General features: G+C 40.9%; 1 protein-coding gene across 1 annotated transcript; it reads left to right on the forward strand.

Annotated features, from left to right (window-relative positions):
• Positions 1 to 948: 948 nt before the first annotated feature.
• Positions 949 to 20,242, forward strand: ALG14 (ALG14 UDP-N-acetylglucosaminyltransferase subunit). Its single transcript, XM_082483263.1, has 5 exons — positions 949 to 1,786; positions 4,707 to 4,858; positions 9,696 to 9,818; positions 17,845 to 17,937; positions 19,795 to 20,242. The coding sequence occupies exons 1-4, from the start codon at positions 1,654 to 1,656 to the stop codon at positions 17,857 to 17,859; spliced, it is 423 nt and encodes a 140-aa protein (XP_082339389.1). The 5' UTR covers positions 949 to 1,653; the 3' UTR covers positions 17,860 to 17,937; positions 19,795 to 20,242.
• Positions 20,243 to 21,688: the final 1,446 nt, after the last annotated feature.

The raw sequence follows: 21,688 nt of genomic DNA on the forward strand, positions 1-21,688 counted from the left end.
CATCATCAACAGAACTATTAATTAAAACCTTATTGTTTCCAAATGTCAACAATGATTAAGCAGCAAGATATTTTTTGTGAGATTACTCATTTGGGTGGAAGACCTTACCACGGTAACACTGTTTTTAATAGTGTCTGCTTAAAACAACTGCAAAATTGTATGTTGCACTGATGTAAAGAAAAACATAATCTGTAGAACTGTGACAGACAAATCAGAAACATTCACTTTACTTCAGATCCTAAGATAGCAAAGGGTAGCTAGAAAGTATATATTTTACTTGTAAATTATTCAGTTACCACTGGCATCCATGACTGGCACAAGTTCTTGCTAAAAATGAGAAAGAAACATTCAGCTTCCAAGTCTGGCAGGGTTAGAAAAAGTCCAACTTGTTCAGAACAAACTTGAGGAAAAAAAACAGCCAGAGAAACCACAGCAGACAGATGCAGAATTGCAATGTGTTTGATCTATTGCGTTTGTGCACTTGAGGTATAAGTGCACAGCTGTTGTGTTTCATATGCTTGACAAGGCACCCCATGAAGCAATGGTGTCAAACCACTCCAAAAAGTTCTAGAGTTCACTGATCCTGATTCACAGGCCAAGAGGAGGGCCTTTCTCCCTGCCCGATAATTTAAGGGCAACGATGAACAAACTCTACTCTTTCCAAATCATAAAATGTAAAATCTTACTCTTTCTAGCAAATGCACATCTCATCTGCAATTAGTCCAATGGCTGAATCATCACAATCTCGCCAACAAAGACCGGCCGCTGACAGAGATGAAAAAGAGTGCTGAGCTGTTGCTCCACGCTTCTTACTGAAATGAAAAACTAGAGTATTAAAATGAACGAAAACAAGACTCATGAGAGGCAGTGAAATACTAGTATTTTTCATTTTATGCCTTATCATAAGCTATGTAAAATTACAGTTGCCTGTGAGCATACATACCTGGATTAAAGACCATGCCTGCGCAAGCTCGCAAATTCCCGCCGGAGTCTGTCGGTGCCAGCAGAGCCACATGACTACTTCTTCAGCGGGTATTTCTCAACTTACCAATTAATGAGAGCCGTGAGACCCCCCTCTCGGCTGCCTGCGGCCCTTGCAGAAAGGGCAGACCAGGGCACCGGCTCAGCATGCGGTGCCATGAGGGCACCGGTACCTATTCGCCCCCGCTGCCGCAGGGCAGCGTTCGGGAGCTCCGGGGTCCCGCCTGAGCAGCAGCTGAAGCGGCGAAGGCCATTTTCTGCTGTTCCGGTGGGCAAACGACAGTTCTCCTCGAACACGCACAGGAGCACAGACGCGGCCTTTTTTTTTTTTTTTTTTTTTTAAAGCTTCGGAAGCGCCTCACACTTTATTAGCGCGAACACGCATCGCACACCCGACGGCAACGGCGCGGCCCCGCTCAGGCGCCCACCCGCGACGAGGACAGGCGGCAGCGCGTACCCCCGCCCCAGCAGGGCCCAACCGCCGCCGGCCCCTCAGCGCCCGCCGCTCGGGCTCGTACCGCTGGCCGGGCCCGCTCCCTCGCCGCCACCACCACCACAGTCCCCGCGTAGCGCCTGGCGAGGCGGGGAGGTTTGAGCCAGGCCGGCTGCCGTACGCCGGGAGCTGTCACCGCCTGCTTATGCGCCGGGCGGCGGCGCGGCGGCGGCCGCGCCATGGAGCCCCTTCTGCTTGTCGCCCTCTTCCTCCTCCTCCTCCCCTTACTGCTCGTCCCCTTGGCGCTCCTGGCGAGGAGGCGCGGCGGCCGGCGGACACCTCCCCTCAGGCTGCTGGTGGTGGCCGGTTCCGGTGAGTAGGGGTTGCCGCCAGCGGGAGCGGATCGCAGAGCGCCGGCGGCGGCCTGCAGAACTACGGCTCCCGGCATGCAGCGCGGAGCGAGGGCTGAGGCGGCGGGCGGTGGCGTGCCCTGGTGCATGCCGGGAGTTGTAGTCGCGGCGGTACAGGGCTAAGGGGAGGCCCGCTGCCGGGGGTTCCGTCCAGGGTCGGGCTCCCTCGGGGCCGCCGCCTGTCCGTGGGTTTTTGCGTTCTTGATTTGAGCAATTGTTAAGCTTCGTCTTTATTCGGGTAATTTCATCCGTATTTCTGTCTGACCCTTTGGTTTCTGAACCTTTCCTTCAGAGGGCACATGGGTTGTCACCGGAGTCGTTAACGAATATATTGGCTAAAACTGGTGCAGGACCTGTGCAGCTGCTTGGTCTTCTGACAGAAAATTATCAATGGCGATTCAGGGCAAGGCTTTCCAAAGATCGGTACCCCTCTTACATACATGACATTTTGTAGTAATTTTACCCAAACCGCATTTCTGTGGATTACTTACAAGAGTCTCTCCTAGGTCTGTCAGAGGCAGTACTGTTGTCCGGGTGTGTCACCCCACGCTAAGGGGGGACACACATCTGCTACTCCTTGTTACCTCCCCAAAGCTGCGGAGCAATTAATTTGCCCCAAAAGATTAGACTGCCTCAGAAATTTGCAGTTGACAAATCCAGACAAGCTTTGATTTCGTCACCTCAGTATCCCTGTGGGTTTTGCGCACCGACTAATTGAGTAATAATCCCAGGATCTTTCTGCAATCTGAGTTTTACTGGCAGTTTTATAATTTTTCAGGTCATCTTTAGTTCCACCAGGGCTGGAAATGCACTTCCTTGGTCCTCTGGAATCTAGTTTGTACACATTAAAAAAAAAATACATTCACCATACATAAGCTTACCAGGTGAAATAATTCATAAGTCAGTTAAGACTGATATAATGTTCAAGCCTATTCTTTGAGACTTTTTTGAAGTAGGGATCTCCTGCTCTTCTGTGAATATTCAGATGATTGCATTGAAATTTGTGAAAGCTTCAACAAACCATTGCTCACGAGACAATCTCTCCAAAAAGGTTTGAAAAATACTGCATCAAATTCTATGGAAAGGCATCAGACTCTCGTATCTAATGCAGCAGCATAGCTCTCGTCAGTTGTTTGCCAGCCAAGAGTGCTTGACATGTGTAGCAAAGGTCTGTTAGGAGGCTAATGACACCGGGCAGCAGGAGGTAGCAGGAATACATTTGGTTTACCATCTTGGTCTGCAGCTTCCAGCAGAGTGAAAAGTAACACAACCAGTAAATAGTTGTGCACATACTTATGGGTGCAGTTTGATGTTAAGCCAATCCAGTCCAACAGATGAAAGGTGAGCTGGTTCCACTTTACCTACGCACATGATCTTATCTTCCCTCTCTCCTCTTCCACTGTTACAGGTATTCCTGTAACTCCAGTTCAGGAAAATAAATAAATAAATAAAAAATAGCACTGCTCACAAAAAACACAATAAGTACACCCTCCCCTTCTCCCCAGTTTAGTGCCAATTTAGCTACCTGAACAAAGTCACCTTGCAGTTAGAAGGTTGTCAACACCCGTTCGAAGGCAATGTTTGAAGTACTTGGCTGGAGCTGGACTATTCCTTCTGTCAGCACTCAGCTTTTACACTGGCATAGCTGCAGAGTGAAATGGCTGCCTGCTCGATTTCAGTACTGTGAGCTGAGATAGTGCAGCCCCTGCTCTTGCGGGTCATAGGTCTGAACACCGGTAGGCTCAGTGGGAGAGCTGCTTCCATGGTGCAGCTCTGAGCCGGATCCTTCCTGTCCGGCTTCATTTTGACCATTGCACCCATGGTATGGCTTTTGAGTATGGACTACAGAATAACTACATCAGTGGACGTGGGCGGAGCTACAAATGTTGTCTGTCTGGACTTCTGTAAGGCCTTTAACATGGTCCCCTGCAACATCCTCCTCCCTTAGTTGGATTTGATGGATGGACTGTTCAGTGGATGAAGAATTGGTTGGATGGTCATGTCCAGAGGGTAGTGGTCAACACCTCAATGTCCAGGTGGAGATAGGTGAAAAGTGGTGTCCCTCAGGTGTCCATATTGGGACCAGTACCATTCAATATCTTCATCAATGACACAGACAGTGGGATCAAGTGCACCCTCAGCAAGTTTGCAGATGACACCAAGCTGAGTGGTGCAGTTAACACACCTGAGGGACGGGATGCCATCCAGAGTTGTTCAGCCTGGAGAAGAGAAGGCTCTGGGGGGACCTTACTGCAGCCTTTCAGTACTTAAAGGGAACTTACAGGAAAGATGGGGACAGACTTTTTAGCAGGGCCTATTGCAATAGGACAAGGGGTAATGGTTTTAAACTAAAAGAGGGTAGATTTAGAGTAGATATAAATTTTTTACAATGAAGGTGGTGAAACACTGGCACAGGTTGCCCAGAGAGGTGGTAGATGCCCCATCCCTGGAAACATTCTGGGTCAGGTTGGACGGGGCTCTGAGCAACCTGATCTAGTTGAAGGTGTCCCTGCTCATTGCCAGGGAGGTTGGACTAGATGACCTTTAAAGGTCACTTCCAACCCAAACTATTCTATTATTCTTTGCCCAGTTGTTTTTGCATCATGTACACACGTTAAACACAAATGTAATACTTCTGTGTGATCCTGGTTCAATCTCATTTAACTGAAAAACTTCCATCAACATGGTTTCAGTGGGAGCTCAATTTTCTTCATGTTACTTAAACAGTCTCAGCCATCCTTTAATCGAATCCTCTACTCTCAGAAGAGTGTCACTGATAATAGTAGTACTAATAAGTTTAGAAGAAGTGACCGATTCAGCTGAGGAAATTGAAAGTCACAAAATTTCTTGTATGCTAACTGCAGTTTATTTTGTTTTTACAGGTGGGCACACAACAGAAATCCTGAGGTTACTTAGCTGTTTGTCAGAGTCGTACTCTCCTAGACATTATATTTTTGCAGACTCAGATAAGATGAGCGAAGCTAAAATACGTGCTTTTGAACAAAAAAGGGCTGAAACATTCTCCAATTCCCAGGTAACTTGTTAAATATGCTCTTGTAAAATAAAATGACCTTAACATGACATTCTAATTCAAGGCAATTTGGAAGTGATTCTTTAAAAGGATATTTTTAAGATCAGCAGGTACTTTTGATTTTCTAGGTATAATCACTTGCACCAAGTGATTCAGTTCAGCTAAAGGTGCCGTTGTGTACATACTGGTTTTTACGTTTCTAAAATTGAACTAAATAAACACTATTGATTAATGTTGTACTAGAGAGACACTGAAAATGCAAAGTAAACACACCTAAAAATAGCAAATGCCATTCTTGCTACCAGCTTTCACTACCACCTTCCTTACTTTTTCTTAAAATGGTCTTTACCTCCTGTTAACATGTTAGTTAGGGAACATAGTTATACTGAAAGTTACTGCACAAAGAAGGGTATCTCTTGCTCAAGAAAGGCATGCTGAAAAGAAATCTTTTTTAATTGTGTAAACCAGCTAGCCACTGAAGCGTTATTTGTAGCTACAAAAATACTGGGGCAGAAAAATTGTGCGTTTTTTTTTTTTTTTCATTTATTTTTTAGTTTGGAATTTCCCTCAGTGACAGAATGTATTTTTTGGAAAGAAAGAATATCTAAAAATGTTTTATTTAAGAAAACCTTAATTGAAATTGTATTATTTTTGTGGGTTTCTAGACACTGTTTTGGTTGGATTTTAAAATTAAGCATTAGTTACACGTGTTTAAAAAGTATGCAATACTTCTTAATGTCAGGTAGTTTTCTGGTTGATGACCGGAGCAAATGCTGAACTCCTAAAAATCATTAAAATATCTTGTTTATCTTTTTATCAGGTGTTTGATTGCTTTGAGCAAGTTTGCTGTATGATTAACAGACAGCAGTATGACTCTGGTGACTTAAAGTGTTAACTGATGTCCAGTGAAAGAATTTTATTTAGAAATCGGAAAAAGTACAATGGAAATAAATGTTCTGACTACAAAAATCTTAGTCCTTTTGAGCAAGTAGTACAACACAGTAAATTAATATTTAGGTGGTATTGAATTCACATGGTGCACTTCCGATATTCCTATTGTCTTCAGCAACACTACTGGGACAAAAGATTGTAGGACTCGGTACCAACGATCTTCAGAATAAACCCTTTTAATGTAAAGCAACCGCTGCTAAGGTGAACAACAGGCTCACTTGGGAATGACATTTTTAAGTTTGCTTACCCCACTTTCACCTTGGAAAACGAAGATTCCTTGCCTACCACAAGCTGCTGAATCAAGTGGGGATGACTTAGTTAAAACTGCGTGGCAGTCTCTTCTCTCATTGTGCACCAAGGATGAAAGTTTAGTAAAGTTACCGGAGGTGTTTCCTGTTCAGAGGAGTCTTGTTTGGTAATTAGTCATTCACACAGCTATACTCACTTATCTGAAAAATGTCCAACCCTAAGTTATTAAATTTCTTAAAAATACATATTCTGAATATTAAAGGATTATGCACTTTTCCGGTAGTTCACTTAGTTTTGCTAAGCAGCTTCCCTTTCATGCCCTCTCCAACTGCTAACAGATCACGTAGTTATATTTTCCTTCAACACTGAAAGCCAGAGGAACATTTTTGGCTGCATCTGAGTTTGCTGTCTGGATAACAAATGCTCATTTTCCTTTGGCCATTCTTTTTCCACCGAGCAAAAATAGAGTGAAAATGGAAGATAAATTTTGGAAAGTAAAGGTCACATGCCTATAGCATATATTTGCTAACTTTCAGAGTGGGCTTTCACATAGTAAGTGTTTTGGCACTGGGGATGCTGGATATCATCAAGCATTTAAAAATCACGTGTGAGTTACTTCTTGCAGCTTTGAATAAACAAAAGGGAAAAGACTGAATGTTTCAACCCATGCTTATTCCCTTCCTCATCTTGTCAAGGAAGTAAATTTTTCCAGAACTAAGGACTAGACAGAAGACAGTTTACAATAATACCTAAGAAAAATCAGTGTACACATTTAACAAATTCTCATGTAAAAAACCACAAATCTAATCAATTCCTCTTTTTGATCTGTGGTCTAGCCCAGTTCTAAAAGTTACAATATTCAGGGAGAAGGAATGGAAGCCAGAACGAGCATCTTGCTTACAAGAAGCAAAATGCTGCACCTCTACCCACTAAGGCTCTTAAAAAAACAAAACAAAACAAAACAAAACAAAAAACAAAACAAAACAAAAAAACCAACAAAATCCAGGATGCCTCTTATGAAAAGTCTTGGGTCCTGCTATCACTTGCCTCTTTGTTCTCTGTTACCCCAGCCTGTAACCACAACTATTCTACGTGGATGCCCCCAGAGCTGTTACTCAGCATAGAGAACCTGCTCTAGCAGCAGAAAGACAGCTTAGATTTGTTGACTGAAGAACATGAATTCTTCACCGGATCTTATACCCTATTTGTCATGTCCAAGATGAACAACCAGATTAACTAACCTTTACATAATGCTCATCTGACTGCATGTTCTTTTCCATTTTATGTTTCATGAGAGATGATATGCTAAGAAATCTCGTTCCTCAGCAGGGAGAAGAACTGCATAAACCCAGTTTCCTTGCAAGCATTGCAGTATATTCAATTGAGCATCTTATAGTAATTCACAGCAGTGGCAATTTTCCACTTACTTTTTCTCGCATGCTACCAAAACAACAATATTGACTAGGCAAAGGAGTACATCACTGGTTTTGAAATTGCAATGCCCAGTCAACTATTACATGTTGCCAGTTTGGAACATTTATCTTCAAATAACAAAAAGGTTTCTGACTTCACTAAAGATGTAACGAAAAATAAATGCAACAATATGACACCATAGAAGATAGGGGAGCAATTTGTCTGTTTCTGTCAGACATATTAGGCAGTTTTCCAGCAAAAGATGCAGGAGGTACCTTTGTCTGGAATACTAATGGTACTCCATCAGGTGAGAGGCTGGGATTGCAGAAGTATCTGGCAGTGGCTTTTAAATAAACAAACAAACAAAAATCTGGGTTTGTTTCTCAGCTTAATATTTAAGTGTTGATTGATATGCGGGCTGAAGTCCTAACATATGACGTAGACATTGATGTGCAAAGTTTCAAGCGTGTTTTTTGAAGAGCATAGATAAAATCAGTTTGATCTTTACTTGAATTCTACAAGTAAATGTCTACTTTGATACTGTTTGGGGTCCCTGCCAAGTTTTGCTGAAATCAGGTTTTTGTGATGAAGAAAATCACATATATTTTTTTGGTAAATATTGTTTAACACCATTCTTACAGTGAAGGGACCATCCTGAATAATTCCACTGAAACCTGGTCTGCCTAAAACTACCTTACACATATTTCTTGCAGGACTGAATACTATGCAAGGGTCTAAACTCCACTTACAGCATTTCTTTTTATCAGCTGATCTCTTCCAAAGCTTTAAGAAATAGAGAGGTGATGATAACCAGAATCCTGTTGAATGGGGAGCAGGGGGCATGTTTATTTTTCCATATTCTGTTGTCAGACTAATGCAATCGGAGTTTCAACACCTGCAAATAAAACATAAAACAACCAGTTTGTAACATCTGTTAATGCTTGCCAGCATCACCACAATTAAAGAATCTTATCACAATGAAACAGAATAATTTCAGTGAAGAAAATTAACTTAAAGTTCTGCATTTATAAGTGGTTTTTTTTAATTTTCTACCTTATATATTAAAAAGACCCAGTTATTCCTATTAAAGACTGATTTTTAGATTTTATTTACTGTACAGCTATTGGCAACATAATCTTCCCTGATCACAAATCACCAGGGCTAAGCTATGACAATTAGCAATGGTACATTTGAAGTAACTGGGCAATTTTCAGTCTTTCTAATGATATTTAGAGCCTCTTGCTCCCAATCTGAGTTCTGCCAGAGTAGCAATGACCCGGTGTCCCATATGAAGCGAGATAGTGACCGTTGTCCAGTTTTAAACAGTGTCAATGCCAATGAACAGTGCACTGCAGCCATTATATTTGTTTTTCATTTAAACAGTCAAAAATTTCATTGACATCAGAACTGCCTTCTGATGTAGCAATAGTTCTTAGGGGTAGTTCCTTCACATCAACGTAAAAGCCATCTGTGAAGAGTGCGGGAAGCCTAACTACTGTTAACGGTTGACTGTGTTCTGAAACAAGCAGAAAACATCTGAGTTTTATTAATTTGATACCTTTTACACACAGTGAATAATCTCTACTTTTTCCTAGAGAAAGAACAAAGAAAATTATTTCTTAAACTATTTTTTAATTTAACGCTATGATGCTCTTTCCTGTTTCTTTATGCAAATATTTTGTGTATACATCTTGCATATCTTTTGAATACTAATTGAGTACTCATTTAAAGGATAGTGATATTTGCTGTTGCATTTTTAATAGTACGCACCGGACATTAACTGAGAAAAGTTGTTACATTTTCTGCAGTGTAAATCCACGAAGAATTTAAACAGGCAAGAGCCAGAAGAGTCACCGTATTTGGGTTGCATCTGATCAGCCCTAGACTTGTGTCTCGGTGACCACGAGGTGGGGCACTACGTTAACATACTGCGGGAGAAGCTGCTCTAGCCGAGTTGTTTATTAACTTAGAAATGTTTTAAAGTAACCTTAGAAGATATTAGAAAATAGATTTATAGTTCTAGTATTTCGTTTTACTTTATTGCCAGAAGCGCTAAGCATGACACCGAATAAGGCATCTAAGAAGAGGTTTCATACCCAAACATTTCAAAACTAGATTTTAAAAAATAAAAATTAAAAAACGTTGGCACAGACAGATCTAGTAACTCTAGAAAGAGCAACAACATCCTTAGAAAAATAACAATTCAGCTTATCATGCTCTCTTCCAGTTCACCCTTGATCGCATTCCCAGAAGCCGTGAGGTTAGACAATCTTGGACCTCCTCTGTGGTAACAACCCTGTACTCCGTACTTTATTCCCTTCCTTTGACCTACAAACTGAAACCAGATTTGGTAGGTAAAATAAATTTTAATTTATTGAGAACTTGCTAGTCGGCATCATAAAAGCATTTGGAATATCAAGACATTGCAGACTGTATCTCATATGTATGCTTAGATTTACAGTTCACAGGAAAAGTATTTTTGAATGTAAAATTAAAGCTGAAAGAGATATAGCAGCAATACACCAAGAGGGAACGGGTTGCAATGCTGGTGAATTGGAGTAGCAAATACCAGTTTTCCCTCTCAAAGTCTGCAGGTAACATCAGAGAACATCTTACTCCCTTGTTAATGCTGGTAGAGCCGGCACAAACAAGGCTACAGGTTCTTGATAATATCTCTTCTGGATTGCAACAGCACAAACCATGCCTGAAAGCCTGGTTATACTGTTGGCTGGTCTTGCTCCTGAAATGGTATGACCAGTCTGGAACAGGCAGGTTCAGACCAGCAGAAATACATACAGATTCAGTTCGTGTGCTTATATGGACTTTTCAGCTACATGAGTATTTATTTAGTCTTTGGCTGACTGACATTAATTAGCTCATCTAATGACAAAAAACACTGCTTAAGTGGCAACTCCTCAACAGTTTAGTAACTTTTTCAGGCTGTTGAGAAAACTGCAATCTCATGCTAATTACAACATTTATTTTAAAATATTCCACGCACTTAATCAAGTCAGAAGTATTTAGGGTTGTCAGGTTACAGAACTAAAATAGAGACATCCGATCAATAATGTTTTGTGTTAATGCAGGACTCAAAAGATAGTGCACTGGACTCCCGGGTTTAAGTCCTGCAATTCTTTAAGAGAAATTTTGGTTAAATCTGTCCTTTTGCTAGAGTTGTTGTCATCTTATGGAGTCAGTTATCCAAACTTGAGATTTTTTAAAAAAGCATTATTTTAGCAGAATTTTAAATTAATATTTTATGGGTTTTTAAATATTTTAATGAAGCCTGTAAAAACTTGTGCAGTTACAAGATATTTTTCATAATTTAGCAGCACATAATGTAGCAGCACATATATACCCACAGAAGATGTTTCTAAGCAGACTTTTTTTAGCTCTCACTGTGAACTATGTGGCTAATTCTAAAGGGGCTCATATATATTTGTGATATTTTGAATGTTTAGAGAAGCTGCTGTGAATAATTTGATCTCATTGGCTTCAACAGTACTGGTCAGTTCCTATCAAATCAAAACCTACTTGCTTGCTGGAGTTTTCAGAACAGTCTAGTGCGCAGAACAACAGAAGTAGCTTTTTGCAGTTCATGTTTTTCAAGCCCATTCTGAAAACCAGAGATAAAGTTGGGAGGAAGGAGGAGATGGCATACTATTCTTTTTACAGTGATTTTAATCACTTGGCGGGGGGGGGGCGGGGAATAGTAAAGGGGTGTTTACATGAAGCAAACATCTTACAGCAAAGTAAGTCTGTAAAAGGCAAGTAACAAATATTTAGGAGTCACTTTGCTACGCCACTGGTTTCATTTAATGTACATACTTCTTTTTAAACTTATTATTGCAAAAGAAATTGATGGGAAAGTCTCACTGTGTAGCTTAATATATTACCAAAAGCATCAACCGGAAACATCATAGAGCAGGAAGTTACTGATCTAATTCCACAGTTTCTCTGTTTACGAGAGGAATTTAAAGTGACAGTGATATTCCCACATAGAATTATTAGATATTATGTTGGAGTTGATAAACTGAGATAAGCTGTCAAAAGCCTAACGCATTTGAAAAACCCTTGTTCTTGTAAAATTAATACATTTTAGCCAGGCCTTTAAGACCTTTGTAGCATTTAAGGGAACCACCATCTCAAAATGCTCTCCAAAGAGTACTTATCCATGATTAGAGAAGGGCTGGAGGGGAGGGTGTTCCCAAATATTTTTTTGCCAGGTGCCATCATCAACCACAATAGCAGCTGGTACTGCCACTGGTAGAAGCATGTCTGGCGTTATGCCAAATCTTATATCACTTGAAAGCTGCCCGCATACTACTACTTGTATGCATGTCTTAATTTAAGAACTCTGTAAAATATAATCAATCAGAGATCTGTAAAGATTTTAAAATGCTTGTTAAAGGACAGTGATTCAGGGATTAAAATGCCTCACATTGCCAGTGAAAAGATTCTGTGTGGTACATGAAGCAACTGGTAATATTTAATTGCCTCTAGGAGAAAATGCTTGTGGTAAATTGCAACTACCCCTACTCTTGGGAAAATGTAATGCTTAGTAGTTTAAAGAGCTAGAAAGGGTGGGCCAAATGCTAGCATTTACAGGACTCATCTATAACTTTTGGCATGGAAATCAACACCCAAGTTTAGAAACAAGCACAGTATTACATCATGCTGAGAGCTTCGTATTTTTAAACAGTGGAGTTTACGGGTACTGTACATTTTCAGTCTAGGCAACTGTTTTTGTTTAACTGCAGGAGGGAGAGACAACTTTGAATTGCTTTCAAGTCATTTGTACGTTTGAGCGATCCCCAAATCCTTACACTTGCTTTTAGGCTTGTCAGAAGCCTGTGCACGTTTGAAGGAATGACTGAAGTCTTCTCCAGACACCCAAAAGCTAGCGAAAAGCAGAAATGTTGCCGTTTTCAAGGAATGCAGGACAAGAGAAGTACTGCAAAGGGAGCCCGAAACCATTAGGTGCACAAAGACAAGATTTGGAGCAGATAGGCTTAGGCTGGCATAACTAGCATATCTGTGGAGCCAAAATAGCTGTAAAGAGGAAACAGCAAACCTAGGTGCACAGGAGTTACTTTATATCTGCTTATTTACATGAGCACTGTGTTCCCTTTGTATCTCACACTGATCTTCTGGCAAAGCTTTTTAGTTTACTTTGCATGAGAAAGCAGTTCCATCTAACCCTTCTTCAAGATAGTGAGTTCAGAAAGAACTGAACAGCTTCCAGGAGACCTTTGCTGTCTTGCAGGACTTGACCCACACTTGAAATGGGCCCCCAGAGAGTTTAAGAAATGTAAAAGTTAGCTTAGTTGTTCAGTTTGAGATCATCTTCAAGAGGCCCATTTCTGAGTTATGAACATCTGCGCTCTACAAAGTTAAGTCCCTTTAGAGATATCAAACCAAATAACAAAATTAAGATGTCAGAAGTGATGATTGGCTTTGTGTCCCTATAGCCAAGAATTACAGAAGTATAGGTGTCAGAGTGTTTTGCAGGCTCATCTGCGCTGGGCTGTTTTTATAACATATCAACCTTATATGGGCTTCCTATGCAGAGGCCTAAAATTCCAGGAAAACAAGGCTTGTGCTAGCACACTGCCTACACCTTCCTTCCCACAGAAGGGCTTTTAAAACCATTCATCAGTTGCAGCCAGATTTCATATGCAGTCATAGCCTCAAAGACTGCAAATTCCTACCGTGAAAACTGGCAGCTAGTCAGAGAAGAGAGACTTCTATTGCCTTCATGGAGAGAAAGGCTGAGAAGAAACTTAAAACCAGAATAGGATGTTAGAAGACAACACTAAACTAGGGGGGCATGTTGATCTGCTTGAGGGTAGATTGGCTCTGCAGAGGGATCTGGACAGGCTGGACAGATGGGCTGAGACCAATGGTATGAGGTTCAACAAGGCCAAGTGTCGGGTCCTGCACTTGGGTCACAACAACCCCGTGCAGCGCTACAGGCTGGGGGCGGAGTGGCTCGAAAGCTGCCTGGCAGAAAAGGACCTGGGGGTGTTGGTGGACAGCCAGCTGAGTATGAGCCAGCAGTGTGCCCAGGCAGCCAAGAAGGCCGACACCACCCTGGCCTGCATCAGGAATAGTGTGGTGAGCCGGACTAGGGAAGTAATCATCCCCCTGTACTCGGCACTGGTGAGGCCTCACCTCGAGTACGGTGTTCAGTTTTGGGCCCCTCACTACAAGAAGGACATTGAGGTGTTGGAGCGTGTCCAGAGAAGGGCTACAAAGCTGGTGAAGGGTCTGGAGGACAAACCTTATGAGGAACAACTGAGGGAACTGGGGTTGTTTAGCCTGGAGAAGAGGAGGCTGAGGGGAGATCTCATCACCCTCTACAACTACCTGAAAGGAGGTTTTAGAGAGATGGGAGCTGACCTCTTCTCCCTGGTGACAAGTGATAGGACAAGAGGAAACGGGTTCAAGTTATGTCAGGGCAGGTTTAGATTGGATATTAGGAAGCATTTTTTCACTGAAAGGGTTATTAAACATTGGAATAAGCTGCCCAGAGAGGTGGTGGATTCACCATCCCTGGAGGTGTTTAAGAAAAGGGTAGATGAGGTGCTTAGGGACATGGTTTAGAAGTGGTGGTGTTTTTATCAGGGTAGGTTAACGGTTGGACTTGATGATCTTAAAGGTCCCTTCCAACCTCACTAATTCTATGATTCTAAGATCAACCATCTAGGGAAAGATGCAAATCCTTCTTAGACAGTTATAGAAAATTGCACAAGCTGCACAGAGATTTTTCCCAAAGACAGAGAAAAATGCTGAATCTTACATAGATTATTTGATATCCAAGAAAGAATAAACTAACGTTACAGCCTTCCTATACTATGCTTGAGTCAGTCAGTCAGTACAAGTTCAGAGGAAACCAGTCTTCAGCTCTCTTGCTGCTTACAGAGCTATCATCTTTGTCTCTGGGCTGATTTGCCAATCCTGAAACCAGGTCTTCAGGTGACCCAGCCCTTTGGCTGGGTCATGATTATTCCAGTCATTCTGGCATACCTGAAATTCAAACTGAAAACAAGGGATACGTATGCACCGCACAGCAGAAAGCTGTACAGATATTGCATCCAGTCCTTGCTTTCAGCCATAGATGGGCGATGTAATTGGGCCAGCGATTTGCTCTCCTTTAACATAATTAAATTTTACCAAGAAATGTGCAGAAATGCTGTGTAAAGCTCAATTCATTAGTGGATTGTGCTTCCTAGACCTTTAGGACCGGACTTCTTTTGCCTTTCTGGCAACACTTGTCAGCAGTTCCTCAGTGCTCTACAGAGCCTGAGATAAACAGGTATTTTCAGATGACTGCTACTTGGAAAAGCCTGGGTTAAATCAGGCAAAAGTGGCAGTCCTTCCACATTAGGGCCTCCTTCCCGTGGGAAGTCTGTAGTAAGAAGTTTACATTTGCACAGCAAGTACAACAAGCTCTGCTGTATCCCTCCCCAACAGCTGTCAGCTGAATGGGTCTCTCCTTTCTAAACTTCTTTCTAGAAGCATGAAACCTGCACAGCTGATTATGCTTCGAGCAGTCTACCAATTCTTTTATGACTGCATATGCCATTACACACGCCTGGTCCCCCAACTGGTTAAATTCACTACAACAAGCTTCTAGAGTTGTTATAGAAGTGTTCACGCAGTGAGCTATATGAAAGGAGATCATTATTTCATTTTGCTAAGATTTTCCATTCTTTGTGCCCTGCCCAAAATGTCTTAAGTTCATAGCACTTTAACAAATTACTATGACGAATAATAAGTTATTGTCCCTTATATCACGGTTCTTATTAGAACTTTGTGGAAAGCTACAAAGTCTGGGTGGTGGCATTTTTTTCTCTATTCACTTCATAACAAGCGAACTTTGTATAATGCAGTATTAAGGCTATCTGGTGCATTCTTTTGTACACTGAATCTTTCCCCGCTATTTATAATTCTTTTGGACCAGATTGATTTTACAGTATGTCTGATCTACTATTGTTCTTATAGGATCAAAACAGGCAAGAGAAAGAACATCAGATTAAGACCATTAGTGATACAAACTGTGTAGTCTAAAAAGAAAACAGTGTTTAACCACCCAAATTTGTGTTTATCTACTCAGTGTTAATGAAAATATGAGTCTTACTCACTCCTCATCTACCTTGTGTGCTGTGTACAGCTACCCTGCAGCCACAACGTAGAATTACCCTCTGATGAGCACAGATAAACGTCTAAAGCTATTCAAATCAGTGAGTTTAAAGCTAGGTTGGAGCTCTGCTCTTTCTGTGACGGCCAGTTAGCCACGCCTGTAGACACTGCATTTTAGAGCGAGGAGAGAAGTAGCAGTAAAAATGAACTGAGATCTTAGCTTAAGTTTAAGCAGAGTTTAAACTAGAGACTGATCAGTCTTAACTCCTCAGCTATCAGGTTCGTTATGAACCTCGTGAACACACTGGTCACCCTTCCACATACGTTATAAAGCATGGTTTCAAGTAGACAGACTCACCAAGTCTGACCACTGAACCAGGCCACCGGTATGCAGATACAGATTGCTGACACCTCTAGGTTTTGCATTGCGAAGGCATTTCAGGCAGGTATTTGATGCGGATTCTTGCTATACCAACTGCAGTGATTAGGCAGTAGCCTCAAAGATGTTTATATACATATAAAATACCAGTTTTAGCTAACCTAAAATACCGCTTTCAAGTTCTAGTTAAACGAATGCTTGATTAATGACAGACACATTGAGATTTGCAATTAAAGGCTCATTTTAGGCCACTGTTAGTAATATGCATGATTATATTTAACAGTCTTTGGATTTAATTTCTCCTTTCCTTTTGAGTAGAAGCAGGCTACTATAATAAGCAGTACTTTTTGATATCAGGAGATGAGATAAGCACTTATTTTTAAGGTTAAAAGGTTAGATGGTATTTCTCATGGTGCTCTGACCAAGAGGCTTTAGTCAGGTTCAGACTCGACCAAGGTGACACTTAAAACACCAACAGCTTGCTGAAAGACAGCTAGTACCCAGTGTTTGTAGCTACAGATGTAGTTTGCTAACTACCATTTCACTTACTTGGCAAAAGCCTTTTACTGATTTTTTTTATGACCAACTTTTTCATCCACTCAAAGTCAAATTTCCTTTACTTCCTACTAATTTATCAGTAGCAATAAACCACAGACCCACTCCATGGTAACGTAGGTAGGGCGTTAGTTTATTCTCCAGCCTGTATCTGCCTTGGTAATCTTGTTCTTTTTTAACCAACCTTCTGTACATCTCCCACAGTTTCTCACAAGGCTCACTGGTGCCGCTACTTCTTGACACAAATTTCTGGTAGACATCATGATGTTTGGTTGGTCCCACTGGCAGACTGGGTGTTAATTTAATGTTTTAGTAACCAACACTAACATTCCAGCAGACTTAGTACCACTTTCATACCTGTCATTTATTAATTTTTAATTGATTGGTTCTATGTTTCTCATTTTACATTTGACAGCTAGGCTGAGGACTATGCTGAGTTCACACGTCCCCTTCTGCTTCCACATACCTACAGAAGCATCATATGTATGGATGAAAACTAGCACTCCAAAGACCTTTTAATCCCAATGACAAACCTGCCACCTTTCACCTGAAATACAGGGGCAGTTAAGTAGGGTGCGTAAGGTTAGCTTCATTTAAAAAAAAAAAAAAAAAAAAAAAGTCAAACTTGCATGTTTCTTTAGGCATCCAAATCTAGATTCTCAAACTCTCCTCGCTAAGCCATTGCCTAACTTCTGAGGCTCTTAATGACCCCAGTTATCTTTCTTCTCATCAGTAAAGCCTCTAGGCATACCTAGAAACAGCCCTGAGCTGTTTAAGTCTTTACAGTGTCAAATAGCCACATGCATAGCCGAACTCCTGAACTCTGCTGAGATTCAGAAACTGGGAACTTCCCTCACTACTTTGCATGTGGATGCTGATCCAAATCACATCAGGTGGGCCCCTTCCCTTGTCTCTTGCCCCTGAGGACACTGGGTTGGTAACTCGGCCAGTAAGTGCCTAGAAGGCAAAAGTGACAATGCTCAGTGCTGTTACAATTAAGTCCTGCTGTTAAATCTAGTTCCTAGTGGTTTTGTGGAACCTCTCCTTTTCTCCCACGGAAAAATCCACTAGGTAGGGGGTTGTCTCCTTTTCCTCAAGCTTTTATAAAGTGAGAGCAGGGGAAACGAGGGAGTTGGTGAAACTTCCCGATATATTTCATTCTATGATGAAAATAATACTCAGGGAAAAAAAATAGTGCATTAGAAACCCAACTGCCCAGTGTACTAATTAAAGTCCTTGCTCTTCCACTTCTCTCTTCCCTGTTCTGGCATTCACCGATCTTATTTATTCTAATTAGGTAATCTGCCTGTAGGACCACACATGTCCCTGCTTGTTCTGAAGAGCACCTCAGCTACTGTGCGATAATAACAACAGGAACCGAACCAACCAGGTACACAGAAGCGGACTAGAAAGGATTTCATGGCAATGCTACAAGCTATAGCTGCTGACCAGCCTGAACACAAGCTGTTGCTATAGAACACTATAGCTAGCTGTTTGCACCCCTGATGATTCAAGTGATTTAGACAGTAGAAGATTAAAGCATACCCAGGTATAATTCAATTCTACCTTAATTACACAGTTTACATCAGACTACACATCTAGATATTTTTGTCCTAGCCTGCATTCCGCAGGTAAGTTCAAAGAGTGAATAGGGTGTGAAGTTTTAGCTGGTTTTATGTACCGGTTGTGGAGGGAAGTGAACTGGATAAGATCTTCACTATTCAAAAAGAATAAGCCAGTAGGTAGTTTAATGACCTTTATATTGTTCAAACAGAACCTGAAATTCTTCTTTCTCCCCACCAATAGCAATAATAAGGAATTACTGGAAAAGGTTCCTGCTAATTTTTTTTAAACCTTAAAAAAATATATTAAAAATTCTAAGGTAGTTTTCCTCAAGGTTCAAAACCTGAATTTTCAGACATGCTAAAGAGCTAGACTAGTAAAAGCTTTAACAAGGACACTCCCTCTCACATGCTTAAGTATTTGAGCTAAAGAGAAATCCCTTTCTCTCTTAAATTCTTAGATTTCTCTTGTTTTTCTGGTTACCGAATAGATTTATATTCCCTAGAAGAGCGCTTATTTGCATCGGAACTGCATTACCTCCATGTAGATGAACAATGTATCTCTTGAAACCTTTTAGAGTTACTCATTTATGAGAAAAGTAACAATTTTTCTCTGTTTGCCATCCAGGCGTAAGTTGCCCTCAAAGTTACTAGCAGAATTTGATTCTTAACGGATATGGCCTGCTATGTCTGAATGTATTAAAGAGAACAATTCTATTCAAAAGAAAATAGCACATATGTTTTAGCACATACATTTTGTGTTATTTTCAGAGTACACTACTCAATCAAAAGGCATGCTAATAAAAACAATACTGTCCATACCTGGAGATCTTCACTGAGAAAGATGAACAAGAATCTTGATGCATCCTCTGTGAGGAGTAAATTATTGTTTTCCTGGTTGGTCTTAAAGTAAAAAATACTGATGTGAGAGAAAGTAAAAGCTGTGCTCCAAATCCTGTGACGAGTCCAAAGCAGAGCTGTGAGTACAGCCCTGGTTTCTTGACTCTCCAGGCTTGCGTCTTGGTCATGAGCTCCTAAGGTAAATGTATTTACAATTAAAATTTGGGATAGTTGTTCACTAACACTTTTGTTAGTCTAATTTTACAGTTAATGCATGTCCAATATTAAGAGAGCTGCCCCCACAACTGCAGGGCTCTAACACTTGCAGTTGTGTTTCCCACAAATTTGGGGGCTGTTGAGGATACACTGAGCAGTCACCTGAATCAGGTCCTTGGGAATCACGGGGCAGGAAATGGGAACAGCTGAGACCGAGAAGCCAGATTACAGCTGCCTTTGTGGTCAGCATTCCTTACTTCTGTAGGTGAAAGGAAAAAGTGTTCAGCTGGATACTTCACCTTACAGGGCATTAATGTGATGTTTTCAAAAGAGTAAGATTAATATTAAAAACAAACAAGTGCTGATGAGCTCATGAGAAGCTGTAATTTACATAGCAGAATATAAATTAATTCGTTGCAGCTTCTCTCTTCTTTTGCCACAGAAACAACCAACCTCCCCCCGGCCAAACAAAAAACACACAAACAAAAACATTTGTTATTACACTCTGAAATCAAAAAAGGCAATAAAATCCTGAAATATCAAAACCCCTAGCTCCTACCTGATGAGTACAGAAGTCCAAAACTAGCCCTAACATAAAAATAAGCATGTTGTTATGTTTTTTCTTTTAGTTTTCCTTTCAGTGTCCAAGGACCTCTACTCGGCTTTCACTAAATATGACTCTTCAGTTTCACTGTCACTGGAATCATTCTCTGCTCCATTTCCCTTGTTTCTGAAAGATCCCTCAGGTTATTCTAGTCAGATTTGTACTTTCATGCAGGAGGCTTTCTCCATGTCAAGACAGTGTCTTTTGCCCCTGTTAGTTTTCTGTAACTGTATGTAATTTAATTGTGTTTATTGTTACTTCTGCTACCTTTGTGAAAGGTTTATTATTTTTGTCTGCCATTGTTTCTAGAATTTCATAAAGCTGATTTTTGTAAGGTTTCCATGTATTGTAACTTGCTATGGCACTTCATATTTTGTTTTTTCTGTTATGCAAGTCCGGCTACCACCAGCACATTTGGGTGTTTGTCATCAACTAAGAACATGCAATAAAAATAAAAATATATAATGCACAGATTACAATCCCTTTAGCTGCTTTCTCTAATTGATGTATTTCCTTACTGACCTTTGAAAACTCATTCCAAAGCCAGAATTTACTTTGCCTAGCAAGGTGGAAACTTGTCAAACTTGGTCCAAATCAAGGAACTTTCTGCTGAAAATACCTTTGGCTGAGGAGTTTTGTTAGATCTGTAGATGGTCTAGGTTGTTCATTGGAGCTGAGTGAGATTGGTTTATGCTCCTCCTTTTTCTTGATAGAGGAATTTAAGGGATTTATTTTGTTTTGGGTTTGTTTTTAAATGAAGCCTTATTTGCAAACAGGCAAGCTTTTTTCTTAAGCCTTTTCTATGACAGTACAGCAGTACAATCATGTTTTAAAACTCCTTTTTCCTCTGTGCCAACTTCTTTTCAATTGTAATTCAAATTGGTTTCCCACTTCCTTTCTCTTCCATGCTTCTTTTTTTGTCCCCTTTCCCTTTCCTTTTCCCTTGCCTTCCTTAAAATATCAGGAACAGCTATTCAAATTTCCTTTGCTTTTCTGACAAACCTCAGAGATATCTTCTAGGCTTTCAAATCTTAACAGGCTGAACAGGTACTATTTGTTCCCAAATGTTAAATAGCCATTGAAATGAAGTATTTGTCAACAAAAGCTGTTTTAGCTGTCCAGCAAGAACACAAACAAAAAATTATTAATAAATTGCTGCTTTTTGGCCCACACTTGTTCCTGAGAAGCAGAAAAAGCCCAATTGCTTTTTTTTTTTTCCTATATTGTTAAAAAAGTAGGTCTGTTCACTTGCACAGGTATACAAAGAGCATGCAATTAACCCAACTTGGGCCAGTTTTGTATCACTCCACTTGCTTTCACCTCTTTTGGTGGTTCTCTCTCACCATCTATTCCCTTATTCTTATCTTTGGTTGTTTAGCACTGTGGGGAAAGGAGCATGACCAGGACTAAGGAGGCCTGAGCGGTGTCCTAAGTATACTCCAGGAGGCAGCTCCGTAGCTGGCAGTGCAGCACCGTCTTCAGTTCACGTGTGTCCATCACCCTGCAGCAACAATCAACATTCCCACACCATAAGCTTTGCCCAGCCCCAAAAAGCTGGGCAGTTTTTCAGCTCTTGTCCAGGTGGCAAAGGCCAATCCCTGTGGAAATCATTAAGGAGAACAGCAGGTGTTGACAGTTTCTTATGCAAAGCAAATCTCACGTTAGTTTTGCAATTTCTACTAAGTTTAGGGGGACTTATGTTGCCCTCTCTTTGATTGTTGTAATTTGTGAACATAAGCAAATCTCACATTAGTTTTGCAATTTCTACTAAGTTTAGGGGGACTTATGTTGCCCTCTCTTTGACTGTTGTAATTTGTGAACATAAGCAGTACTCAAATACTTGTTCATTAAAGATACACAGCAAAGGTATGTTTGCCTATTTATGCGAAAAACTGCAAGTTTTCTGCTTTACTCATTTT

This window comes from Vanellus vanellus (genome assembly GCF_965231255.1).
Source record: "Vanellus vanellus genome assembly, chromosome: 5".
NCBI classification, from domain to species: domain Eukaryota; kingdom Metazoa; phylum Chordata; class Aves; order Charadriiformes; family Charadriidae; genus Vanellus; species Vanellus vanellus.